General features: G+C 41.0%; 1 protein-coding gene across 3 annotated transcripts in view; it reads left to right on the top strand.

Annotated features, from left to right (window-relative positions):
* The window catches only part of IQGAP2 (IQ motif containing GTPase activating protein 2), a 305,783-nt gene that overhangs the window by 243,522 nt on the left and 36,198 nt on the right, over positions 1–26,063 (top strand). For all 3 annotated transcript variants that reach the window (XM_055536607.1, XM_055536609.1, XM_055536608.1), the window contains exons 18-23: positions 2,711–2,794; positions 5,402–5,473; positions 6,122–6,191; positions 10,436–10,644; positions 20,100–20,249; positions 24,175–24,338. In XM_055536607.1, the coding sequence (XP_055392582.1) occupies positions 2,711–2,794; positions 5,402–5,473; positions 6,122–6,191; positions 10,436–10,644; positions 20,100–20,249; positions 24,175–24,338 (749 nt within the window). The remainder of the gene's footprint in view (positions 1–2,710; positions 2,795–5,401; positions 5,474–6,121; positions 6,192–10,435; positions 10,645–20,099; positions 20,250–24,174; positions 24,339–26,063) is intronic.

Below are 26,063 nucleotides of genomic sequence, written 5' to 3' on the forward strand. Positions count from 1 at the left end.
ACCATTGACTCTTTAAGACATTTAAAACATCATACAAAACCTACAAGTGGGTTCATTCCACCAATGCAAACATGCTTTAATATCAGATCTGTTGCTACAACAGATTCCGTATCCAAAAGCTTCGAGACTCTGAGCTAATAGAGATTAATAGTGTTTCTGGAGTTGAAATAATTCTTTAAAAAGCAAAATGAGCAATTGAGCTAATTCCAGTATCTTGGTTGCCTTTCAGTTTGGATCAAGAAATGGCATGTATGATATTATTTGTATATTTGCACCTCTGCACTTTAAAAACAGTGCTAGGATCAAAAGCGCCTGAATCACACTGAGACCATCATGACAAATGAGTTACTAGTTAGATTGTCATCCCGATGAATGCAATCATAATCCTGTTTTCCTGTGTCAGCATTCTGACCTCTATACTTTTTCAGTATTACAAGCAATAATACAATAGAAATCCTTAAATGTCATCTTCCTACACAGGTGCTTGTATTTTTCTTAGGCTAGGTATATGGAAAATTAGAAACACAAGGTGAAATACTAAATAGCTTTAAACTTGATGCTGCTAAATTCCCGCCAAAAATACTAGACTCTCTTGTAATTTTCCAGCGCCTACTCCCCATCCATGTTTTTGCCCCACTGCTTGGCAAGTGGATGATGTGAAGACTTCCCCAGAATTTCTCTGACTGCTACCCAAGGCTCCTCAAGCTTAGAGCCAGCTCACATTTTTTTGTAGAGGTTCCCAATGTTTGTAGAATTGTGTTCTGAGGTTCCTTTTTCAGCCAGTTCAAACTGTCTTCTCTCTCCCAGGATCCCTCATAGTTTTTGACACTTAAGCCTTCTTGTTTTCTAGCACTATGATGGATTGCTTTATAAGCATATCTGTAGAATGTTTCCATTGGAGGAAGCTGGGTGAAGGGTACATGGAACTCAATGTATTATCTTTGCAGCATCCTATGAGTTGCTAATTATTTCAAAATTAAGGTTTTTTTAAAAGCACATTTGTCATTTCTAGGGATTTAAATTGAGAGAAGGGGATATTATGTGTAAATGGGATAGCTGATGAGAGGGTGCTGTACAGCACAAGGAGCCCAGTCTAGCACTCTATGATGACCTAGAGGGGTTGCGGGGGAAGGGAGGCAGGCTCAAGAGGGAGGAGATACATGTATTATTATGGCTGATTCATATTGTTGTACAGCAGAAACCAACACAACATTGTAACAATTGCAAAACAAAAAATAAAAATACTGAGAGGGGACGTCCAGAGCAAGTACTCCATTGCATGTATATTTCATCATGACTGTTTTGTTTTGAATCATTACCAGAAAGTATTTTCTTTTTTAAATGGCAATAAAAATCCCATACACCTTTTTAAAAAAGAAGGAATGGGGTGGATTGACATGAAAATGTGAAAAAATTATAAAAAATAACTTGATTTTGTATTTGTCCCTTTGAGATGGTTGGATGTCATCACTGACTCAATAGACATGAGTTTGAGTAAACTTCAGGAGTCGGTGATGGACAGGGAGGCCTGGCATGCTGCAGTTCATGGGGTCGCAAAGAGTCAGACACGACTGAACTGAACTAAACACAGAATTTGTGTTTATTTCAATTCTAACTTGGAAAAAAAAAATCAGAGCAGTGCAGTGAGTTGCAAAGATGTGTCTCAATAAAAAGATTCTCAAAAATGAGTTGGACTAAACTAATAACAACTATGGATATGATCATTCTAAAGATAGCAGTTTGTAGTTCCCTGGTAGTCCAGCAGTTAGGAGTCTGCATTTCCATTGCAGGGGGCACAGGTTCGATCCCTGGTCAGGGAACCAAGATCCTGCATGCTGCACAGAGCAGCCCAAAAAAGAACAAAAAACAAATTAAGATACCAGTTTGTGTCCACTTTTTGTAAATGTTTCCTATAAAAGCTCTCGTTAAGCTGATAACGTAGTAAAGGTATATTGATGAAGCCTCATTAAACCTTATGTAAAAACAGATGAAATAATGAAAGATCATCACAGCACTCCTGCTTTCAGGAATCCAGGGTCATCTTCCTTTTTGATCTAGATCACAGTGGCTCGCTTGCTGGAGTAAAGATACTTACTAGTCATTATTTTGAGGTATCTCATGCATGATCAGTCACTTCAGTTGTGTCTAACTCTTTGCGACCCTATGGACTATAGCCCACCAGGCTCCTCTGTCCATGGGATTATCTCAGAAGAATACTGGAGTGAGTTGCCATGCCCTCCCCCAAGGGATCTTCCCAACCCCGGGATTGAACCCACTTCTCTTATGTCTCCTGCTTTGACAGGTGGGTTCTTTACCACTAGCGCCACCTGAGAAGCCCTGAGGCATCTTATAATGCTACCAAATAATACGAGCACCAAGTTGATCTGTTTGTATATTTCAGGACAATTCCATTTTATTATTACTTCTTATCACTCAGGGCCTTGTTAAAATTACGCTTTCAAAGCAGAACCTGGGCTTCCACCTGGTAATTCCTTTCACCAACTTGGGACAAGCCCCAGCTGTGAGCAGGTGTGCTCTGCCCAGTTCAGTGTCCACCTGGTGTCAGATGAGACGGCGTCCAGATGAGATCTGGAAGGGAGGATTCCTGACTTTGTCCCAACTCAGTGTCTCTTGTGATGTATTCTGTCCTTGCACTTTCTAAAATAAACTGTGACATGTAAGTAATTCTGTAACTCATTATTTTCTACAGGCTTTTTGGAAGGCATATAAGCAACGGGAAGCATATAAACGCAGGCGACAAATGTTCATTGATAATATTCGCTTTATTGTGAAGGTAAACACTCTTTCCTACCTTAGCAAGCATGTAAACTTTTTCCTTCATTCTCCTTTTGCTTCTGGAAGACAGACTGTGTCTGAGACTTGACGTCAGAAGCAAGTCCTAGGTTTGAGTCCTGCCTCCCCCCTCACTTAGCTGATCATCTTCAAGCAGGTCCATCAAAACACTATGTTGTCTCTATAATATTAGCTTGGTGCAAATGTAATTGCGGTTTCACATCATGAGTTTTACATCAGTATAACTAGGTTCAAACGCATCTTTACTAATCAAAATAGGAACCATTACAATCAACACATTTCTGCCAATGAGAAATAAGTTTGTTTATTTCTGTAGCATAAAAATCTGTGCTTCAGGATTCAACAAACTCTTGGAAAGCATTTTCTGCCTCCTGCTGGTTGTGGAAGCATTTTATCTGCTAAAAAGTTGTTGAGATGCTTGAAGAAGTGGCAGTTGGTTGGCAAGAGGTCAGGTGAATATGGCAGATGAGGCAAAACTTCGTAGCCCAGTTCATTCAACTTTGGAAGCATTGGTTGTGGGACGTGCAATCAGGCATTGTCATGGAGAAGAACTGAGCCCCTTTTGTTGACTGATGCCAGCTGCAGGCATTTGAGTTTTCAGTGCATCTCATTGATTTGCTGAGCATACTTCTCAGATGTAATGGTTTCACTGGGATTCAGAAAGTTGGAGTGGATCAGACCAGCAGCAGGCCACCAAACAGTGACCATGACCTTTTTTGGGTGCACGTTTGGCTTTGCAAAGTGCTTTGGAGCTTCTTCTAGGTCCAACATTGAGCCGGTCACTGCCAGTTGTATAAAATCCAGTTTTCTTCATGTGTACGTCACAATCCAATTGAGAAATGGCTCATTGTTGCATATAGAATAAGGGAACACTACCCTTCAAAATGGCAGTTTTTTTTAATTTTCAGTCAGATCACGAGGCACCGATACATTAAGCTTTTTGACCTTTCCAGTTTGCTTCAAATGCCAAACAACCATAGAAAGGTCAACAGTGAGTTCTTTGTCAACTTCTTATGTCCTTGTAAGAGGACAGCTTCAGTGATTCCTTTGAGTTGGTCATTGTCAACTTCTGACGGCCAGCCACTATGCTCCTCCCCTTCAAGGCTCTTGTCTCCTTTGCAAAACTGGAACCACCACGGCACTGCACATTCATTAGCAGTTCCTGGGCCAAGTGCATTGTTGATGTTGCGAGTTGTCTCCACCGCTTTGCAATCCATCTTGAAACCAGATAAGAAAATCACTCGAATGTGCTTTTGTCTAACATCATCTCCATAGTCTAAAATAAACATAAAATACACAGCGAGTAATAAGTCATCAGCAAAAAAAAAGAAAAAAAGAATATGATGGCTGTGGCTGGTTCATGTTAATGTTTGGCAGAAACCAACACAATACTGTAAAGCAATCATCCTTCAATTAAAAATAAATTTTTAAAAATAAAGAAATGTCCATGAAAATTATGTATAGCATAGCCACATTTATTTAAGAACGTATTCCAGTATCAAATGGCAAAGTTCAGCAATGCAAAATCGCAGTTACTTTTGCACCAACCTAATCAATGCTTCTTCTCTAAAAAGTCCACATTGATTTGGAGGAAATCCAGCTTTATTTCATGTTCTTTGTATGATCTCAAATAATAATTAGAATGTTCAGGTTTAACAGTACAAACCTTATTGTAAGGCAAATGCAAAACCAATGACAAGAAGGAAGTACAACTGAGTCAGGGCCTGTATTGAGTAGATAAGCCCGTCTAACCCAGCTTCCAATCCAGGCTGGTTGCTCCAAGCTTAGAGGAAGAACAGCCATTGGGGTGCCTGCTCTCAGAGCTGAAAACTAAAGAACTATCTGGCAGTGAGCTTGTAGAAACTTGGAAATCCAAATAAGACTCAGAAGAGTGGGGCTGGAGAGAGATGAAGTCAGGTGAGATTTGTTAAGACTTCTTAATCTGAGGACAGAGAAGGACATGGTCTAGGCCTTTTGTATTATGAGTTCCTGAACATGTTACACTTGGAAATACCCTGTGCTCACCATGGAACACATGCTTATTCACCCAGAAAACCGTGGGTCACAGTGCATCCCTCATGAGACCTTTTGAAATGTTTTCCTGTAAAGACCTAAAAAGTATTGTCTGCATTTAAGGGGTGTTGGAAGCAACTCTGAACTTAGTTTTATTTGATCCCCTGACCCATTGCAACTCTCAGCAAAATGCCTTGCTTGCTTGGCTTTTATTTACTGAGATTAAAGCAAAATAGTACAAAGAGCTGCATTACCTTCTCCACCATAATGTGTAACATGTTCTGAACCCCTCGGAGGAAAAGCAACGAAAGAAGTCGGAGATAAAAATGAGGCAGATTCATGTTGATATATGGCAAAACCAATACAATATTGTAAAGGTAAAAAATAAATAAATAAAAATAAATAAAATGATTTCTTCATTAAAAAAATGAGGCTGTAGATGTCTATTAGTTGGTGGGTGGCTGATTTTTACTTTTTTATCAAATTATCAATATTATTTTTAAAAGACTGCATAGAGGCATACGAAAGGTGGTTTGGTAACTGCCTGGATTTCTCTTTTTCACTTATTTTTTAGATTCAGTCCTGGTACCGGATGGTAACAACACGAAGGAATTACCTCTCACGACTGCAGTTTTTCAGAGCTCATGTAAGAGACACACATGTGGAAATTTGTCCTCCCTGAGAATGAACTTAAATGAATAGTTTGTGAATGTTAGCATTGAATGATTCTTATTAAATGGTAGAAACAAAAGCTTGGAGGAAAAAAATGGATTTTAGAACTCAATGTGGTACTATTTAGAGGCTTCTTACATCTTTTTGTTCAGAGTAAGACTTCATCATTCAGAACTGGAAAGGAAATGGGTGAGGAAAAATTTATGTGGGCTAGTTATGCCAGAGAGAAGAGATACTAATGAAGGACTTTCCAACTTAGCTTGCAACGTTTTTAATTATTGCTAACCTGCCCACAGGAGGAATTTTTTCAGGATTTTTGAAGAATAGATATGTGAACATAGATTGGACCATCTAAGTTTGGTGGTAAAATTCTTTTCCCTCTTTAGATATCTTTATTTAGACAATCCCTTTACAATCTTGTTTATATACTGATAGCTAACTTATCTGACCCTTTCTTCAAAGAGAATGCAAAAATAAACGTTGACTACGCCACATCTAAATACTGTCAGTTCTAAATAGTGTCCATTCTTCAAGTGCCGTCAGTTTTTGAAGAGTGCTAAATTCTAAAATAGTGGAGTCGATGGAACTCTGGGAGGTTGTGACTGGTCATCTTCTTTTGCAGAACAATGAAATTGTGAAAATCCAGTCTCTATTGAGAGCGAGCAAAGCTAGAGATGACTACAAGACACTGGGTAAGTGGAGCATTCTGAAACAAAGTATTCCTTATAAACCAAGCAAGCACACGTTATTTCCATCTGATCACGTCAGTGGATGCACGTTATCGCCAGTAGGTTTTGACCATCTCAGACCCAAGCATGTCATTGACAGGAAACGGGCCTTTTATCAAAGTGGAATGGTTAAGGGCAGTAGATGGGATTTCTTAAAAAAAAAAAAAAAAAAGGACAATGTTGAGGGGAGGGGATAAATTAGGATACACACTACTATATATAAAATTGATAATCAGCAGGACCTACTATATAGCCCAGGGACCTGTATTCAATATCTTATAATAACCTATAATAGAAAAGAGTCTGAAAATTTATGTATCTATATATATGTTTTTCTGCTACAACTTATGGAAAAACCCAATTTTGGCCAAAATATATATATATTTACAGTGCTGTGTTAGTTTCAGGTGTTTTGTGAAGAATATATAGTGATATGTATATATATTAATGATAGACTTCAATTATACTTCAATTTTTAAAAAATGGTGTTGGCATTAATGCTGATATTTTTTATTAAATGTGAGCTAGCTATGGGCTCTTTGGTAGGGTTAATGGCAACCTCAAGAGGGCTCATGCCAAGGGGCACCTTCCAGGACCGCTGCTGCCGGGGCCCCGTCCCTGTGACAAGCCAATGCCAACCCGCACCTCCACAAGAGGCCCCCCAGCGCTGGCAGGCTCATACCCACAGCACCAGCCTCAGGACGCGGTCCCCGTTGCCATTTCCTCAAGGGCTGTGGGAAGGACCTCGCGGGAGTGGACTCAGTGGGGGCTTCTTGGCAGAGCTGTTTTGGTGTTTCCTCCAGCCTGTCAGTCATGGGGTCACTGGCAGGAGGTCAAGATAAAAACTGTACGCCTGTCTCACTATGTATGTCAAAAGAAAATCGTGAAAAACAGTCATGAAAGGACCTCTTACAGGTATTCAAAAAATAATAATAATAAGCTAGAGGCAGGAATTTAATGCAAAAGGGTTAGCCAGAAGATAAACTTACATCTGAATATCATTTAATTTATTACCTGGCCTGTGATTTTTTTTCCCTTCTCATTTTAAGAACAAAACATAGTCATGTAAGAAATTTGGAAATATGAACAAGAAGGGGAAAAGCACATAGTTTCACTTCCCAAAGAAAACTACAAACATCTTCATGTAATTTCATTTTAGACTTTTCACAGTCCTGTGGTTTTTAAACTGTCTTCCTTATAATACTAGTATGTCACTTGCAGAAAGTTGGAAAACAGAAAAATAAAATTAAAATCACCCAGAAAGAGCATTCACATTTTGTGCCATCTTTTTCGGTTTCAGCTCTGCTCCTGTTTGTTATTCTATTGTTCATTTCTTTTACACAGTGAAGCATTCTTTATATGCTGAATTTTTAACATTCTAATTATCATAAGAACATGTGATAAAGAGCATGTCCTAGATTAAGTCTAGAAGAGCTTGCTGATAAGTTTATTAGTACTGCCCAGATTCTTCAAATATTTAGGTCATTCAGGATTAGTTTTGAGAGGGCAAAACACATCATTGTGTATTTTAGTAGTGGCCATTATGCTCTCTGTAACTATCTTGTGGCTTATTAATTTTTTTTGAAAGAAATAAAAATACTGCTCAGTAATGTTCCTAGCTCAGTAGTAGTAAGTAGTTTCGCCAATACCTTTTATTGTCAAAAGTCTGTCTGAATTATGGAGCAAAGTGTAGGACCCAAAAAGACCCTCCCAGGTACTTGTTAAGGGAAAAGTCTCTAGCAGCCTCAAAGGCCAGGTTCTGCCTCAAGCTGTGGAATCTTCCGGATACTGCCTTGCTTGCTAGGTTCCAGAATCCAGCATGTAGACTGAGGGAAGAACGTGTCTCTAATGCCACACTGCTCCACTTTGCAATTGATGAGCTTCATGTCTCTGTTGGTAGATATCTTTCTTTAATTTTTTACAAGAAAGCTGAAGAGGGGGTTTGTTTTCTGAGCCCTGATACACTAAAATAGGTAAATTAAGGGTAGTTTTTCCAAACACACACAAGCTGCTTTTCCTTTCCTTCTAGGGAATAGGTTTTTGTGGGTAATTTTGTGTTTTGTTTTGTTTTGTTAATGTAAATTATGCTAGCATTTAGAATACTTTATTGACAAAAATCCATCCCTAAATTGTATATTCAGTAGAGTAGACGATTGTAGAAACAGTGCTAGATCTGGAAAGGAAAACTCAGCTGTGAGATTACAAACCAATTTCACGTAGTTTAGCGTTTGTCCACTTCCCTCAAGACCACCCCCCACCGATACCTTGTAAATAAGTAGAACATATATAACTTTGTGGTAGTTTTTGTCACTTGCTTACTTTTTTTTTTAAGTTAAAAAGATAGAAGGAATTCCAGCTAAAAATCTAAGTGATTTCTTATTAAAGCGTAGAAGACAGAAACTGTGTTAGTGAATAAATTAGATAAAAGCTGCTTTGGCAAATAAGGTAGCTTTGTGGTAACTGAACTGTAAATTTTCATTTCTTTCTCAATTCAGCACCTTCATCAAACAAAGGCATTTTCTTAAGCTGAAAAACATCACTTTTATTAGTCTGGCATTATTCATTTTCACCCATTTCCTCCAGAAAGGCACTGAATGCGTTCAGGTTTGGAACTTGCTAGAACTTTAACTGGCCACTTGTAAGGGCTGACTGTGAAGTTGAGTGGTTTCCTGAAACGAAAGTTACCACAAAGTGATGTGAAGATATGAAGATGCAAGAAAGCCAACTGTTGATCGAGGAGCTGTTACATTTGAGCCATAATAATTTGTAAAGCTAAATTATTCATTTGTTTCTACCTGCCCTGTTGGCACACAAAATGATACACAATTCTCTGGAGCACACAGAGAGAACTTTAGACACACATGAGATGGCTTACGTTCTCTCGGCTACGTAACTGAGCTCTGGTGTGTGGTTCAGGCTGTTCCTGAAATGGTCATGTCACCAACAGCATCTTTGGTAAAATAGTAGGAAAATAAATTCACATATGCTTTGGTGATCAGGAAGTGAAGGGTCCATGATCCACAGTAACTTGCAATCTAGTGGAATATGAGGTATTTATTGTCCAGTAGATTCCGAGCCTGGAGGCAGATGTGGACCTCTGATGCTTTTCCTTGATAGCTAGCGATAAATACATAAGAAGAGGCAGAGTAGTAATACAGATGACTCTGGAGTTGGCTGTTTGTGCTGGGCTCATGCTGCTAATTGTTTGCATTGTTGACTGAACTCTGTATTTCTTAAGTGACAGAACACCATACAACCTAACAGCAATGTTAACATAAGGAAGCTTGAATAGAGCCCTGATGTAGAGGAGAGGATGTTGGCTGAGGCTGCCAAAACCGGACTGGGCTCTCTCCAGTCCTCTTTGCGTTGCTGTGTCCTGTCATCAGCACTGAAGGTCCAGTTGTTTCCTCTTATAATTTACCCAGAGTCACTCTCACTAAACACCTTTAAAAAGTTGGGTTTTTTGCAAAGTCACAGTGCCGAGGAATCAATGCGTCAGTAAGGTTCAAGGCACTAAGGGAAAGCCCTTGGTAGAATTTACATAGATACCCTCACCATGACTAAGCCTGGTCTCCTAGGTGCTGAGAGCCCTCCCTGGTTCGTGCTGAAACAACAGGGACCCAATTTCCATTTCTAAAATTATTTTGTTTCTGCCAAGCAGAACATGTGTTCCAGTTGTGGTCCTCTTGGCTTCTATTGGACCTTACAGTTCTCCCTTGACGGACCTTTCCTAATTCCCCTTTCACCTAATTCCTGCTCCATCCCCCAAAGTCTTTTGGACTGAAAAGGCAAACACTTTCTGCTTCCTGCAGCAAGAACAGAAATCTCTTATCTGGCTCAGCCACACGCTCTCAGAGCCGGGACAGCTCAGTGTTAGCATTCTTTCCCCGATTCATCATCAATAAGACACCAATAGCTAGAACTATCTCCTCAGTGTGGGAGTCCTGGAAACAGTGTGAGAGACGGCTGATAAACAAATGCTGGGTAACAAGGAAACTGTGAGGCAGACGTTCTCAGTGGCCTGCATTTGTGTATGTGATCAGTTTCCTTTGACACGTCATATTTGATGTGAGGCGGGATGATTCACTCGGGGGCCCAGCACTGCAATTGCTCTATTTTCTGATAATGCTTTCTTTAAAGACCTAGTTTCTTTCCTACTGATCATTTCAAGCATGCCCAGTTGAAGCACTCCTTTCCTTGCCTTGCAGTTGGCTCTGAAAACCCCCCATTGAGAGTAATCCGCAAATTTGTATACCTGTTGGACCAAAGCGACTTGGATTTCCAGGAAGAGCTGGAGGTAGCCCGGTTGAGGGAGGAAGTGGTGACCAAGATCAGGGGCAATCAACAGCTGGAGAAAGACTTGAACCTGATGGACATTAAGATCGGGCTCCTGGTGAAGAACAGGATCACACTGGAGGTCAGTGGGGTCTCTGGGACTCTTGGCTCCCAGAAGACAGAAGATGCTCGTATATGTGCTCACATCACTCTTGGTCCAGCTAAGCTCCTTTGGAGTCCAGAACGGGTGACCCAAAGTTTGTTTACCATTTTTATTACCATTTAATGATGCTCAAACACAACTGACCTAGAAAATTCTTTGCCTTCCCCTCTTTGATAACATTTGGTAAAGCTTCTTTATCATTCTCAAAGGAAGTTTATACAAAATAAAACCTACTTACATATGTCCCTTCATAGCAAAACTAAGGCCTTTCTATAACTATAAAAGAGAAATTAAAAGATATCAATTTATAGTTCAGTCTGGTCACTCAGTGGATTCCAACTCTTTGTGACCCCATGGACTGCAGCACACCAGGCTTCCCTGTCCATCACCAACTCCCAGAAGCTACTCAAATTCATGTCCATTGAGTAGGTGATGCCATCCAACCATCTTATCTTCTGTCGTCCCCTTCTCTTCCTGCCTTCCATCTTTCCCAACATCACGGTCTTTTCCAGTGAATATTCAGGACTGATGTCCTTTAGGGTGGACTGGTTGGATCCCTTTGCAATCCAAGGGACTCTCAAGAGTCTTCTCCAACACCACAGTTCAAAAGCATTAATTCTTCTTTACTCAGCTTTCTTTATAGTCCAACTCTCACATCCATACCTGACTACTGGAAAAACCATAGCTTTGACTAGACTGACCTTTGTCGGCAAAGTAACGTCTCTGCTTTTTAATATGATGTTTAAGTTGGTTATAGCTTTTCTTCCAAGGAGCAAACATCTTTTAATTTCATGGCTGCAATCACCATCTGCAGTGATTTTGGAGCCTAAGAAAATCAAATCTGTCACAATTTATAGTTAAAAACAAATATTTCAATATGAAAATACATGGGCCTGATGCCATTAGATGTGATAAAGTTACCAGAGACTTGGCCCTCTTCACAGAATAACCACAGATGGAGAGAGCTACAGATGAGACTAGTCAGGAGAGTGGTGGAACTGTCCATGAATTCATTTTCCAAAATGGAGAACAGGGTAATAATAACTCATGGGTAATAACTCCTTGAATAAGCAAAGTGTGGTCTTCCCTCCGCCCCGACCACACATCGGGGAATTGCTGTCCTAGAAAACTAAGTTTATATTAAAATTCTGAAGGATCTATGTTGTGCTTATATGTAAAATGATTAGATTCTAGGCTCAAGCAGTTATACACTGAATTGTGACCTACATGAATGACCAGCAGGACATGAGAAAATGCAACCATGTGAGATATGACACAGGCCCAGCCTACCAACAGCTGGGCTGCAGAGCATCTGTGCTCCCAGTGTCCTCCAGCCCGTCAGATGTGGACCCCACCCACGCCGTTCCCAGATGACCCCTACAGAGCGGCACTTCCCTGACATGCCTGGGGGGCCTGTGCTCAGTTGCTCCCTAATAATGGCCTCTAAATAAATAGCACTGTCATTTTGCATCTGTGAGAAACCTGCTGGTGTCAGAGCTCCAAATACCAGGTGAAAAGTGTTTTTACCCAAGGGAAGGATACTTCCAGGACAAGACCTCTCTCCGTGTCCCTATTCCCCTGCCATGTCAGTTTTCAGAAAGCCTGTAAGGCAAGGCAGGGAAGCTGACCTCCTGGATGCCCTGAGAAGCCTACAGAGGTCAGAGGTGCAGAGTCAGCTTCCCATGCGGTTCTGGGAAACTGGGAGATGAGCGGTCACAGGAGGCTGCCAGCTCCGTGGCCGTGGGAGTGCCTTGCTCCTGTCTACCCACCTCACAGTGATCCCAGCAAAACACCGCAGAGAAAGTAAGGAAACGAGAATGATTCATAAGACAAGAAATGACCATCTTTCCTAAATATTAAGGAATAAAACTACACATTTAAATTTTCTGCATTTAACTCTATTTTCATTATTTTATCCAGAAAAACAATAGTACTTTGGTCTTTAAAAACAGTATATGTTTGTATTGTTCAACACACATGAAAACTTTTAAGTATAATATATTCCAGAAGGTCCCTCAGAGAATGCCTTTTATAGCCTTAAACTGCTGTTTTATCCTATTCCCATAAAGTTGTAAACAGGAAATGTCTTGCCTTTTAAAATAAAGGCTTACTGCAAAAGAGTAAATAGTTGAAATATGTAGCTTGTGGAAATGCAAGCGTGGCGGATTTTCAGATCTTTATGAGTGTTTAAGATGTTTTTAAAGCATTACTAACTTTTTTTCCTTGGAAGTCAAGATTTTTATTTGCAAATAAAAAAAGCTGACCATGATTAGCTTAGAGAGGAAAAGAATTCACAAATACCAGAATCAATAAAGCATTACTACTTGATAGCATTGTGAAACAAACTTAATTCTTCAACTTATATTCAACACCAAATATTTATCAAGCACTGATTAAACTAGTGATAAGTACATACTCTTTCATCTTATCATTGATAGTAGGATTTTTCATGTGATAATAAGAATAGTACAGTTGAAACTTTATTTGCAGTGGTAAAATAGTGGTTAACAACCCAAACCCTGAAACAGCAAGTAATAGAATCAGTCCAACAGGTATGTTACAGAGCCACCGGAGGAAAAAAAAGTCACTTCTGAAGAATATTTCAGGGCAGATAGAAAGGGTTGGAATGTAATGGAGAAGAAAATAAAACACTGAAATTTCATTTATTGTAAAATATATATATATACAATTAAGCTAAAAACGAAGAGGAACTAAAGAGCCTCTTGATGAAAGTGAAAGAGGAGAGTGAGAAAGCTGGCTTAAAACTGAACATTCAAAAAACTAAGATCATGGAATCTGGTCCCATCACTTCATGGCAAACAGATGGGGAAACAATGGAAACAGTGAGAGACTTTATTTTCTTGGGCTCCAGAATCACTGCAGATGGTGACTACAGCCATGAAATTAAAAGACGCTTGGAAGAAAAACTATGACAAACCTAGACCATGTATTAAAAAGCAGAGACATCACCTTGCTGACAAAGGTCCATCTAGTCAAAACTATTGTTTTTCCTGTAGTCATGTATGGATGTGAGAGTTGGACCATAAAGAAGGCTGAGTGCCAAAGAATTGATCCTTTTAAACTGTGGTGTTGGAGAAGACTCTTGAGAATCCCTTGGACTGCAAGGAGATCCAACCAGTCCATCCTAAAGGAAATCAGTCCTGAATATTCATTGGAAGGACTGATGCTGAAGCTCCAGCTTATGTGAAGAGTTGACTCATTGGTTAAAGGCCCTGATGCTGGGAAAGATTGAAGGCAGGAGGAGAAGGGGACGACAGAGGATGAGATGGTTAGATGGCATCACCGACTCAATGGACGTGAGTTTGAACAAGCTCTGGGAGTTGGTGATGAACAGACAAGCCTGGCGTGCTGCAGTCCATGGGGTCGCAAAGAGTTGGACACGACTGAGCAACTGAACTGATCTGAAGCTAAAATAAAAAACAAAACTAAGCAATTTTTCTTTGCGTGGTATAGAATTAACCATATTTTTTTGTTGGTTTTAAACAATGAGCATGTGTTGAGCGAGAGAAAAGATTTTAAAGGGAGGTGACTTAATTCTTACAAAGCAACTCTAGCTCTCTGTAGTAACCCTGTGTCTTACAATTCTTTTAAATGGGCATTCCTGCTAGAAACCTCACAAAGTCAGTGGGCAAGTGAAATAGCTAATAGTGGTGGTAAGCAAAAGGAAAAGTTAGGAAAAAGAAACAGATACCTGAAGTAGAAGTTTCTGGGAGGTATAGGGAGGAAGAAATGTCTAGACTCTTAATTAGCTTGAAGGAAGACTGAAGTAGAAATGGAAGGGAACCTTGAATGACTGAAACTCCCATTGGTGGCGGTACTGTATCATGTGAGTGCAGACTTGCAGGCCAGGGCTACCTGAGACCCAGGATTGATATTTACTGCTTAATAAAGCTCCTTCATTGCTTATATGAACATGTTGGCTTAACCTCTCTAGGCCTTTTCTTTACTGGAAAATGTGCTAAATGCCTTACATGGATTGTTTTTAACCTTCACATCAACTCAGTAAGATTGCTATTATTAAGCCCATTTTATAGATTTAAGGAAACTGAGCCTCAGAGAGGTTAACCTGAGCAAGGTCACAAAGCTCCTTATGCTTTGTGGATACCCATACTTTTATGACTCCAAAGCCCAAGCCCTTTGTCCTAGTTCACGCCTTATACAAAAGTGTGTGTACACTATCATATTACCTGCATGCAGATAGTATGTTACCAGGGGGAGGGGAAAGATGGTGGCAATTAGGGCAACGTTGAGAAGTACGTTGAGTGCCGTTGCTTCTTCAAACCAGCATTCCCTGAGATGTACAATATTTATTGATAAGAATTGTTCAGTCGCTCAGTCATGTCCGACTCTTTTGCAGCCCCATGGACTGCAGCATGCCAAGCTTTCCTGTCCTTCACCATCTCCTGGAGCGTGCTCAGACTCATGTCCATTGAGTCGGTGATGCCATCTAACCATCTCATCCTCTGTCATCCCCTTCTCCTCCTGCCCTCAATCTTTTTCAGCATTAGGGTATTTTCCAATGAGTCAGCTCTTTGCATCAGGTGGCCAAAGTATTGGAGTTTCACCTTCAGCATCAGTCCTTCCAATGAACGAACATTCAGGACTGATTTCCTTTAGGATGGACTGGTTGGATCTCCTTGCTGTCCAAGGGACTCTCAAGAGTCTTCCAGTTCCTGTCTTGACCAAATCTATTGATATTAATAGTACAGAGGAATTTAGTTCTGCCCTGGAGCTTGCCTACCACCCCCTGCTCTCTCTTCTGTATATGTCCAAAAATATGACCCTAAAGATGAAGTCTGCAACAAAACAAAGGAAAAGTCTCCCGTTTCCAGCACTAACCCCATTGAAAGTAGGTGGGAGGCCACGGGCAGGGGCAACAGTGATGGAGAGGTTGCAAGTACCAAGATTTTTTTCACTGTATATTTAAAATCAAGATAATCAATTATCCCATGTATTTGGGAGAACTGTGTGATCTACACATCACCGGTTATTTGAAGAGGAGAAGCCTGAGTTAGATGGAACTGTAAGCCAGTTAGTCTAGTGCTGTCTTAGGATGTCTTGGGCTTCCCTGATAGCTCAGCTTGGTAAAGAATCTGCCTGCAATGCAGGAGACCCTGGTTCAATTCCTGGGTTGTGAAGATCAGCTAGAGAAGGGGCAGACTACCCACTCCAGTATTCTTAGGCTTCCCTTGTGGCTCAGCTGGTAAGGAATCCGCCTGCAACGCAGGAGACCTCGGTTCGATCCCTGGGTTGGGAAGATCCCCTGGAGAAGGGAAAGGCTGCCCACTCCAGTATTCTGGCCTGGAGAATTCCATGGACTGTATATTCGGGTTGCAAAGAATCGGACTCGACTAAGTGACCTTCACTTTCACTGTCATACATAGATAAGGATATCAGGCCACTGCCTGCCTAGACTGTTCCTGAGCGCCCACCTGGAGATAATTATGCTTCCTTTCTTCATCTTGAATGTATTTTTACATATTTGTGAAATAAGGGGGGAAATGTTGCCTTTTGAAAATTTTTATAGAAATGCAATCCCCTCTTTCCCCATATAAACCTTTAGAAGAATATAAGTAAAGGATTACGTCAAGGTTGCCCCCACCTCCCGCCAAGCTGAGAATGAGAAAGAATAAAAACATAGATGTAGAAGGCAGTGGATGTAACTACATAGAACTATTTAATCTCAAAGCTCCAAGGGTTTTTCTCCCTACCTGTGAACTGACCCCAGCTATGGGCGAAGTTGTCCTCTTTCAGTCACTCAGTCGTGTCCGACTCTTTGCAACCCCAAGGACTGCAGCACACCAGGCTTCCCTGTCCTTCACCATCTCCCGGAGGGGGTGCTGCAGAGAGTCCTTTGGGGCTAAGAGCTCAAGGAGGCAGACAGACAAAGTTTTGGGAAGAACAACTTTCTCACCACCTACTCTCTGGGACAGTGACCCAATGTGGAGTGGCAGAGGAGGCATCCTAGAGCTGTGGCTTTCATGTAAGACACGTGCCATCAGCAGGTCATGAAATCAGTTTAGTGTGTCACTTCAGTCTTTGAAAATGGAATAGAATAAAAGCAAATTGAAGTATCAGAGTGTGTCCCAATAGTAAGATGAGTATCACTTTGTAGGGTATGTGGGGGTGTGTTTACCGATAAAAGATGTAAAATGTATTTCTTACTGTGGATCTCCATACAAATGTTTGGTGGATCCTTATCTAAAGGACCTACCCTGGTTCATGACCCTTTAAGCCCCTTAAGGGGACACAATAGCCTGAGATGACCACTTGAGAGTGTTTTCAGCCACACACTTTCCAGCCATCCCTGTAAATAGTTAAAGGAGCTGGACTGAGCATCTGAGAACCTTCATTTTGTTAAATATTTAGAGGCTTCCTTTCCCTTCCATCTCTAATTTCTACATTGCATATTTCTGCAAGAGCTTTTATAGATCGAAATGATAGAATTCATTCTTTTAAAGGTTACAGTTTAGCAGTGTTTAGTATAGTCCCAAAATTGTGCAACCCTTACTTCTATTTGATTCTAGAACATTTCATTACCCCAAGAAGAAGCCCCCCCAAAATGTTCTGGAATTAAAACTTGTGGTGATGGTTGCACAACCTCGTGTCTTCATGGAACACACTGAATTGTACTCTAAAAGGACAAATTTCATAATATGTGAATAATATTTCAATTTTTTTTTTAAAAAAAGGAAAAACATCCATACTCATTAACATCATCACCTGTCACTCCAACCCCCAGCCATGGCAACCTTTAATCTGCTTTCTGTCATGACAGATTTGCCTGTTCTGGATCATCACACATTTATGGTCTGTTGTGACCAGCTTCTTTCACTTAGCATAGTATTTATGTTGTAGCATCAATCAGTACTCATTCCTCTTTATTGAAAATAGCATTCCAATGTGTGGATATGCCACATTTTTTTGCGCATTAATCGATTGATGGACACCTGAAATGTTTCTTCTTTGCAGCTGCTATGAGCATTCATGTACACATTTTTCTGTGGACATAAGTTTGCAGTTCCCTTTGGCATATATCTAACGGTGAAATTGCTGGGTCATATAGTAACTTGTGGGGGCTTCCCAGGTGGCGTAGTGGTGAAGAATCTGCCTGCCAGTGCAGGAGACCCAAGAGACACAGATTCAGTCCCTGGGTCAGGAAGATCCCCTGGAGAAGGAAATGGCAACCCACTCCAGTACTCTTCCCCGGGAAATCCCATGGACAGAGGAGCCTGGCAGGCTACAGTCCATGGTGTCGCAAAGAGTCAGACATGACTGAGTGCACATGCGTAGTAACTTGTGTTTAACTTCCGAGGAACAGCCAAATAGCTATTAATGTTGAACTTCTCTTCATGTGCTTATGAGCCATTTATAGATGATCTTTGGGAAAATCCTTTGCCCATTTTTTAATTGATTTATAGCTGGTTTTAGAAAAGGCAGAGGAACCAGAGATCAAATTGCCAACATCCGATGGATCATGGAAAAAGCAAGAGAGTTCCAGAAAAGCATCTATTTCTGCTTTATTGACTATGCCAAAGCCTTTGACTATGTGGATCACAATAAACTGTGGAAAATTCTGCAAGAGATGGGAATACCAGAACACTGATCTGCCTCTTGAGAAATTTGTATGCAGGTCAGGAAGCAACAGTTAGAACTGGACATGGAACAACAGACTGGTTCCAAATAGGAAAAGGAGTTCGTCAAGGCTGTATATTGTCACCCTGTTTATTTAACTTATATACAGAGTACATCATGAGAAACGCTGGACTGGAAGAAACACAAGCTGGAATCAAGATTGCTGGGAGAAATATCAATAACCTCAGATATGCAGATGACACCACCCTTATGGCAGAAAGTGAAGAGGAACTCAAAGGCCTCTTGATGAAAGTGAAAGTGGAGAGTGAAAAAGTTGGCTTAAAGCTCAACATTCAGAAAACAAAGATCATGGCATCCGGTCCCACCACTTCATGGGAAATAGATGGGGAAACAGTGGAAACAGTGTCAGACTTCATTTTTCTGGACTCCAAAATCACTGCAGATGGTGACTGCAGCCATGAAATTAAAAGACGCTTATTCCTTGGAAGGAAAGTTATGACCAACCTAGACAGCATATTCAAAAGCAGAGACATTACTTTGCCAACAAAGGTCCGTCTAGTCAAGGCTATGGTTTTTCCTATGGTCATGTATGGATGTGAGAGTTGGACTGTGAAAAAAGCTGAGCGCCGAAGAATTGATGCTTTTGAACTGTGGTATTGGAGAAGACTCTTGAGAGTCCCTTGGACTGCAAGGAGATCCAACCAGTCCATTCTGTAGGAGATGAGGCCTGGGATTTCTTTGGAAGGAATGATGCTAAAGCTGAAACTCCAGTACTTGGGCCACCTCATGCGAAGAGTTGACTCATTGGAAAAGACTCTAATGCTGGGAGGGATTGGGGGCAGGAGGAGAAGGGGACGACAGAGGATGAGATGGCTGGATGGCATCACTGACGTGATGGACGTGAGTCTGAGTGAACTCCGGGAGTTGGTGATGGACAGGGAGGCCTGGCGTGCCGCGATTCATGGGGTTGCAAAGAGTCGGACACGACTGAGTGGCTGATCTGATCTGATCTGATTTGTCATTTTATTTTTAGATGTAGGAGCTCTTTATAGTGTATGGTGAATGTAAGTCTCTTACCCAATTTGCAAACATTTTCTCCCATTCTATGGGTTGTTTTCTTTGATAGCGTACTTTGAAGCACAAAGGCTATAATTTTTATGAAGTCCACTTTATTTTTTGTTGTTGTTCCTAGTGCTTTTGGTGTTGTAGCTAGGAAACCATTACCTACATGTACAAAGATGCATGTATGAGAAGGTTCACTGCACTCTCTGAAATACTAATAAAATGTAAAGAAACTGTTCATCGAAAGGAATATGATTAAATAAATTATGACACACACACCCCTAAAAGAAACCATTGCTTAATCCATGGTAGCAAAAGCTTTTGTCTGGGTTTTCTTATAAGAGATTTATAGTCTTAGCTCCTCCATTTAGTTCTTTATGATGTCTTCTGAGTTAATTTTTGTTTATGGAGTGAGGTAGGGGTCTGAATTCTTAATTTTTAAACCTGGATATTTAGTTGTCCCAGCATCATTTTTTGAAAAAACTGTTCTCTCCCTATTTAAGTGTCTTGGAGCTTACATTACATGTTCGAATAAATGCATACAGCTTAGGAGAACAAATATTACCAAAGCCAAATTTACCCACTATTTGGATTTTTCTTAATGTGTTTAACACTCTCTGTTCCTTTGTTTCTTCATGAGGGAATGTAGAAAATTGATCTTTCCAGCTATGTGTGTCTTAGAATGTCTGTGAAGGGAAGGGGGGGAAAGAATACCAGAGTCAAAAGTAGTAATTCCATAAAAAAATTTTTTCCAGGATGTAATTTCACACAGAACCAAACTGAATAAGAAAAAAGGTGGAGAGATGGAAATACTGAATAACATTGACAACCAAGGGATCAAAAGTTTGAGTAAGGAGAGGAGAAAAACACTGGAAACCTATCAGCAGCTTTTTTATCTTTTACAGGTGAGAATAATTTCTTTCACTGTGACTTGTGGGTAAATGTTATGTTCCATGTTGATGTTTTACAGCAGATCTTCTCCCATGCTAAGGCTATAATAGTTTACACATTCTGAGCGCTCCTAAGGACCAAGTATTATTCTAGGTGCTTCACATACGTTTTCTCATTTTAATTCCTACTACAGCCCTGGGCACCTTCAGAAAATGACTGATTGTTATTCTCATTACATGTGAGAAAACTGAGACCCAGTAAATGGTGATGAAAGGGTATGGGGACCCTGGCAGTTGACTTAAAGCTTGTCCTGCTTTCCATGACTACGTTACGCTCCAGTTATCAGCTTAGACAATATAAATCTACCAATAACATAAGCAGATGCTGTCAAACATGGGAAAATTAACTATGTGAAAACCAGATCAGTGCCAGAACCAGCCTGCCCTTGTTTTGAGGAAGGAGCTGGGGAGTTTGGATTAGGGAAATAGGGTTCCTTTTTTTTTCATTATTTCCATGACATCACTCTTCTCTAAATGAACAGTAATTTTCCATTGCTTCCTGAGTGTGGGTGAGAACTCAGCTGAACTGGTTACAGCTGGACTCTGGTGGACCAGTTTTGTTTGTTTGTTTGCTTGACCATTGATTAACCTCATCCGCCCTCTGGCACATACAGTGAGTCCCTAAGGGAACAGTTAGAGATAGAAACAGGGCCTCCCCTAAGACGAAAACTTTCCCCAAAACGGTGGATCATCACCGGACTTCCTTGAAAGTCCGGTGTTCCTGGGGCCGCTGCTGGTGGCCCTGATCCCGTCAAGGCTTGGAGATGCTTGAAATCTTTGCTTGAGGATCTCACTGGCATCACGTGCACTGAGAACACATTGCCCAAACCCTAAGTGAGGGGTAACTGCCCCGCTGAGAGAAGAGATTGATTTGGTAGAGTTGAGCGTGCTCTGCTTAGAATAGACTGGAGCACAGATATAGTACCCCAGATGTCCACGAGGTGGCGGCATTGAAGGAAAAATGTTAAAACAAAATTGTCCTTGGAATCCACTGCTTAATGACAGCTTGCTTTCCAGAAAGAAGAGGGTCTCACACTGGGTGGGGAAGATTTTTTGCCTGCTGAAATTAGGTTAATGTTCATCCACCAGCTAGAAATTTAATCTTAGGCATTTACAATTTTTGACATCTGTTAACTTACTGTGGTGTTGGAGAAGACTCTTGAGAGTCCCTTGGACTGCAAGGAGATCCAACCAGTCCATTCTGAAGGAGATCAGTCCTGGGATTTCTTTGGAAGGACTGATGCTAAGGCTGAAACTCCAGTACTTTGGCCACCTCATGCGAAGAGTTGACTCATTGGAAAAGACTCTAATGCTGTGAGGGATTGGGGGCAGAAGGAGAAGGGGATGACAGAGGATGAGATGGCTGGATGGCATCACTGACTCGATGGATGTGAGTCTGAGTGAACTCTGGGAGTTGGTGATGGACAGGGAGGCCTGGAGTGCTGCGATTCATGGGGTCACAAAGAGTTGGACACGACTGAGCGACTGAAATGAACTGAACTGGACTTCCAAGTGTGTGAAGCTTCTTCAGGGATTCGTTTTCCGATGTTGAATTTTGACAGAATTTGTGACATTTAGGAAGGTGAAAATTTAGTCATTCGCCTAAAGATCCCCTGGAGGAGGGGATGGCAACCCACTCCAGTATTCTTGCCTGGAGAATCCCCATGGGCAGAGGAGCCTGGCGGGCTACAGTCCATGGGGTTGCAAAAAGTCAGACACAACTGAGCGACTTGGCACACATGCACACTAAGATTTGTATAATTTACGCGGCTGTGTAAATGGAGGCTCACTAATGGAAATGAGAAAAAACACTGGAACATGTCTAGAATAATTCCACAAGTTTTATTCCCTAAACTATCCAAAACGGATAGAACCATAGCATGACCATTCAGTTGTATCAACTGAAGTGTCAAAACACCATGATTTTTCTTCACCTTTTCTTCTCTCTGCTTTGGAGACATTAACCCAAGACTAACGAGGAAACTCAGAGAAGGCAATGGCACCCCACTCCAGTACTCTTGCCTGGAAAATCCCATGGACCTAAGAGCCTGGTGGGCCACAGTCCATGAGGTTGCTAAGAGTCGTACACAACTGAGCGACTTCACTTTCCCTTTTCACTTTCATGCATTGGAGAAGGAAATGGCAACCCACTCCAGTGTTCTTGCCTGGAGAATCCCAGGGATGGTGGAACCTGGTGGGCTGCCGTCTATGGGGTCGCACAGAGTCAGACATGACTGACGCAACTTAGCAGCAGCAGCAACGAGGAAACTAGAGAGAAGCAAATGGTATGGACCTTTCACCTCTGGAAATTCTTATGCAAAGCAGACTGTCAACTAGTACAGGTTTTGCTGTGGGCTTGGGGGAGCCTGGTGGGCTGCCGTCTATGGGGTCGCACAGAGTCGGACACCACTGAAGTGACTTAGCAGTAGCAGTAGCAGTCTCTTCAGTGTGAGCTTAAAGTTTTTAGCTCATCTGAGAGGAGTGAGGAGTGGTCTTCTTCATTTGTAATTTTCCTTTCATAAAAGCCCATATCTTATATGGGAAAAGAATCACCCCAGAACTCTCAGAAAGTTCTCCTGAGATCCTTATTCATAACATTTCAGCCAGTCATTACAAGCAGTAGTAAACTGAACTAGAATTCGGGTTTTCTTAAAAATTTTAAAGCTGAACTTCTTGAGAATATTAAATACTGGTTTCCCATGTGTTTTTTTTACGTGGAATACAAAAGAAAAGGACAGTTTTCTTTTCTCACTGGAAGGAAGATGAAGAGTAAGACTTGCATTTCTCTGTCACTTTTTTTTTTTTTCTTCTAACCTCTGATTAGTGTAATTCCTTCAGTAAAACCACACCAGCACAAAGTCTGGTGCTATATCTCTTGAACTCCATCCTCACCTGAGCTCCTTGTCAATTTTTTTTTTTTTTAATTCTTGTCAATCTTTAAAACTTGTCAATCTTTTTTTTTCTTATCAGTTTCTTCTGGCATTTTCCCCATGACCTACCCTGAACTTTACCCTTCAGCCTCCTTGCCTTGCTCGTCCTTTCTCATGCTTTGTAAAACATCATGGCCGGGCTTCCCCGGTGGCTCAGTGGTAAAGAATTTGCCTGCTAATGCAGGAGACACAGGTTCCATCCCTGGTCCATGAAGATCCTACAAGCCACAGAGCAACTAAGCCCATGTGCCACAACTACTGAGCCTTCACTCTGGAGCCCGTGCTCTGCAAGGAGAGAAGCCACCACACTCAGAAGCCCGTGCCCTGGATCTAACAGTAGCCCCCGCTGCTTACTCCAACTGGAGAAGGCCCACACACAGCAACAAAGGCCCGGCACAGCCACAAATAGAATTATCTTTAAGACAAAGAAAAAGAAGTCCTTTAGAAAACATAAAATATTTTTTAAACCATTATGGCCATCCCATTGTCTGTCTTATACCCTTTGCTTTTGCTTTCTAGTCTCAGAATATAGACTGTGTTGATTCATTCATCAGTCCTTCTAAGACAGTCTCTATAGCTCAGCCCTTGATCCATTCTTGCCAGCCTCTTCAGATAGCTCAGCCACCCCCTCTCTCTTCTTTGTCTCTACAATAAATATTAATATGTGCCTTCAAATGGTGAACAGTATAACATATTCATAATGCAATTATACTCCATAAAATATGACATGATATAGTATATAAAATTTAAATCCTACCATAACTTTCTATTATAACTTCCTATAGCATAGTAGTGTTATTAGCTGCTACCTGTCTTAATATGAGCCAGATATTCTTCTGTGTGCCTCATACATAAGAATTCATTAAAGAATAAAGAACTGGGGGTCCTCTCTGCTTTAATAGTATATTAACATACAGTCTTGTGGGGGGCGTTTCGTCTTCTCTCTTTAGACCAATCCTTCATACCTGGCTAAGCTGATTTTCCAGATGCCACAGAACAAGTCAACTAAATTTATGGATACAGTTATTTTCACCCTGTACAATTATGCTTCCAATCAACGAGAAGAATATCTACTCCTCAAGCTTTTTAAAACCGCTCTGGAGGAAGAAATAGTGTATGTATATGTGTAAAAATACCAACACGGTTTGTTAGTGGTGGATTTCTCTGATTTACTAACGTTGAGAGCTCACTCATTGGAAAACACCCTGATGCTGGGAAAGATTGAAGGCAAAAGGAGAAGAGGGTGGCAGAGGATGAGATGGTTGGATGGTATCACCAACTCAATAGACATGAATTTGAGCAAACTCCCGGAGGTAGTGAAGGACAGGGAAGCCTGGCGTGCTGCAGTCTGTGGGGTCACAAAAAGTCGGACACAACTTGGTGACTGAACGACAGAAGTTATTTATATGTATTAAAATGTATCAAATTTCTTAAGAAACTTCTACATCATAGATATATTCAAGTACAACTTTCTCCTTTTCTAGTGCTGAATTAACTTTTGATTTTGCAAGTGTACAAAGCTTATTAAAGTCAGTGAGAGGGAATTCCCTGGTGGTCCAGTGATTAGGACTTTGTGCTCCCACTGCTAAGGGCCTGGGTTCAATTCCTGGTCAAGGAACTAAAATCCCACGAGCCATGCTGTGTGGCCAAAAAAATAGAAAAAGAGAAAAAAGTCAGTGGGGAAAAATTAACTTCATTAAAATTATGTGAGTAATAAAACCATACTCAGAGGAGGATAATGATCTCTGCTAAATAGTCTTTCCTTCTTATGGAGCTTAAGCTGCTTTTTACTCATTTATTTTCTGACTTAGTTTATGTTTAAAGTGTGTAGTTAACTGTAAGGAATAGGGGGAAAAAACACCCCATAAGAAATACATTTAGCCTTCCTTCCTTCTGGATACCTTAAGCAGTGCTAATCTCGTGGGTCTCCAAAGCTCTTAGCCAGGCCCCTCTGCCCTCAGGGTATCTATAAGGCATCATGAGAAATAGCAATGCTATGCAGTAGAACAAGGTAAGGACTAAATGAATGACATGAACAGTGTCAGAGGGACGGAAAGAAAAGTTCCAATTAGGTCAATTGATAGAGATTTTATGAATGAGAAAGGAGTTGACCCAAAACCTTGAAGAATATAGTTTTTATAAAAAGAAATGGAAGAGAGAAGTAAGGCATCATGGTGATAGAAACAGCATGGGCCAAGGGGCAAGAGAGAAAGTAGATGAGGGACATTCCTGGGGGTCCAATGGTTAAGACTCTGGGTTTTCACTGCCTAGGGCTCAGTTCGATTCCTGGTAAGGGAACTAAGATACCGCAAGCCGCACAGCAAGGCCAAAAATAAAAAATAAAGGAAGTACATTAGTATCGCCAAGAGGTAACTTAATCAGTGACCACCAGATGTGAGGGTTGGGCCAGATCATAGGAGACACTTGAGCAGAGGCTCAAGTGCGGAAGCTCTTTTTACTTTTGTGCAAGATTTTTGACATGACCGCATGGAATTTTTAGATTGATCTCCCACCTGCATATGAACGGGATGAATTGGAGCTACACAGTTCAGGGAAATGGGGGAGTGAGAAGGAAAAAGGCACAGCTTAGATTTTCAGCACACTGAGTCTAAGTTTTAGGTATAGAACATGTGGACGAAACTATCCAGCAGAATATTAGAAATTCAAGACTAGCTCCCAAGAAAGAGATAGGGAGCATCACACCCATACACCATCACTCAGTATTATTATTATTATTAGTCTAGGTCTGCTTTTAGTTCACCCCTGCCTTCTAGATTGGAATTCAAACTGAGAAATTACTTTTAGATTCTTAAATTTCTCGAATAAGAAACTCATCATA

This window comes from Bubalus kerabau, chromosome 10, assembly GCF_029407905.1.
Source record: "Bubalus kerabau isolate K-KA32 ecotype Philippines breed swamp buffalo chromosome 10, PCC_UOA_SB_1v2, whole genome shotgun sequence".
In the NCBI taxonomy this organism is placed as follows: domain Eukaryota; kingdom Metazoa; phylum Chordata; class Mammalia; order Artiodactyla; family Bovidae; genus Bubalus; species Bubalus kerabau.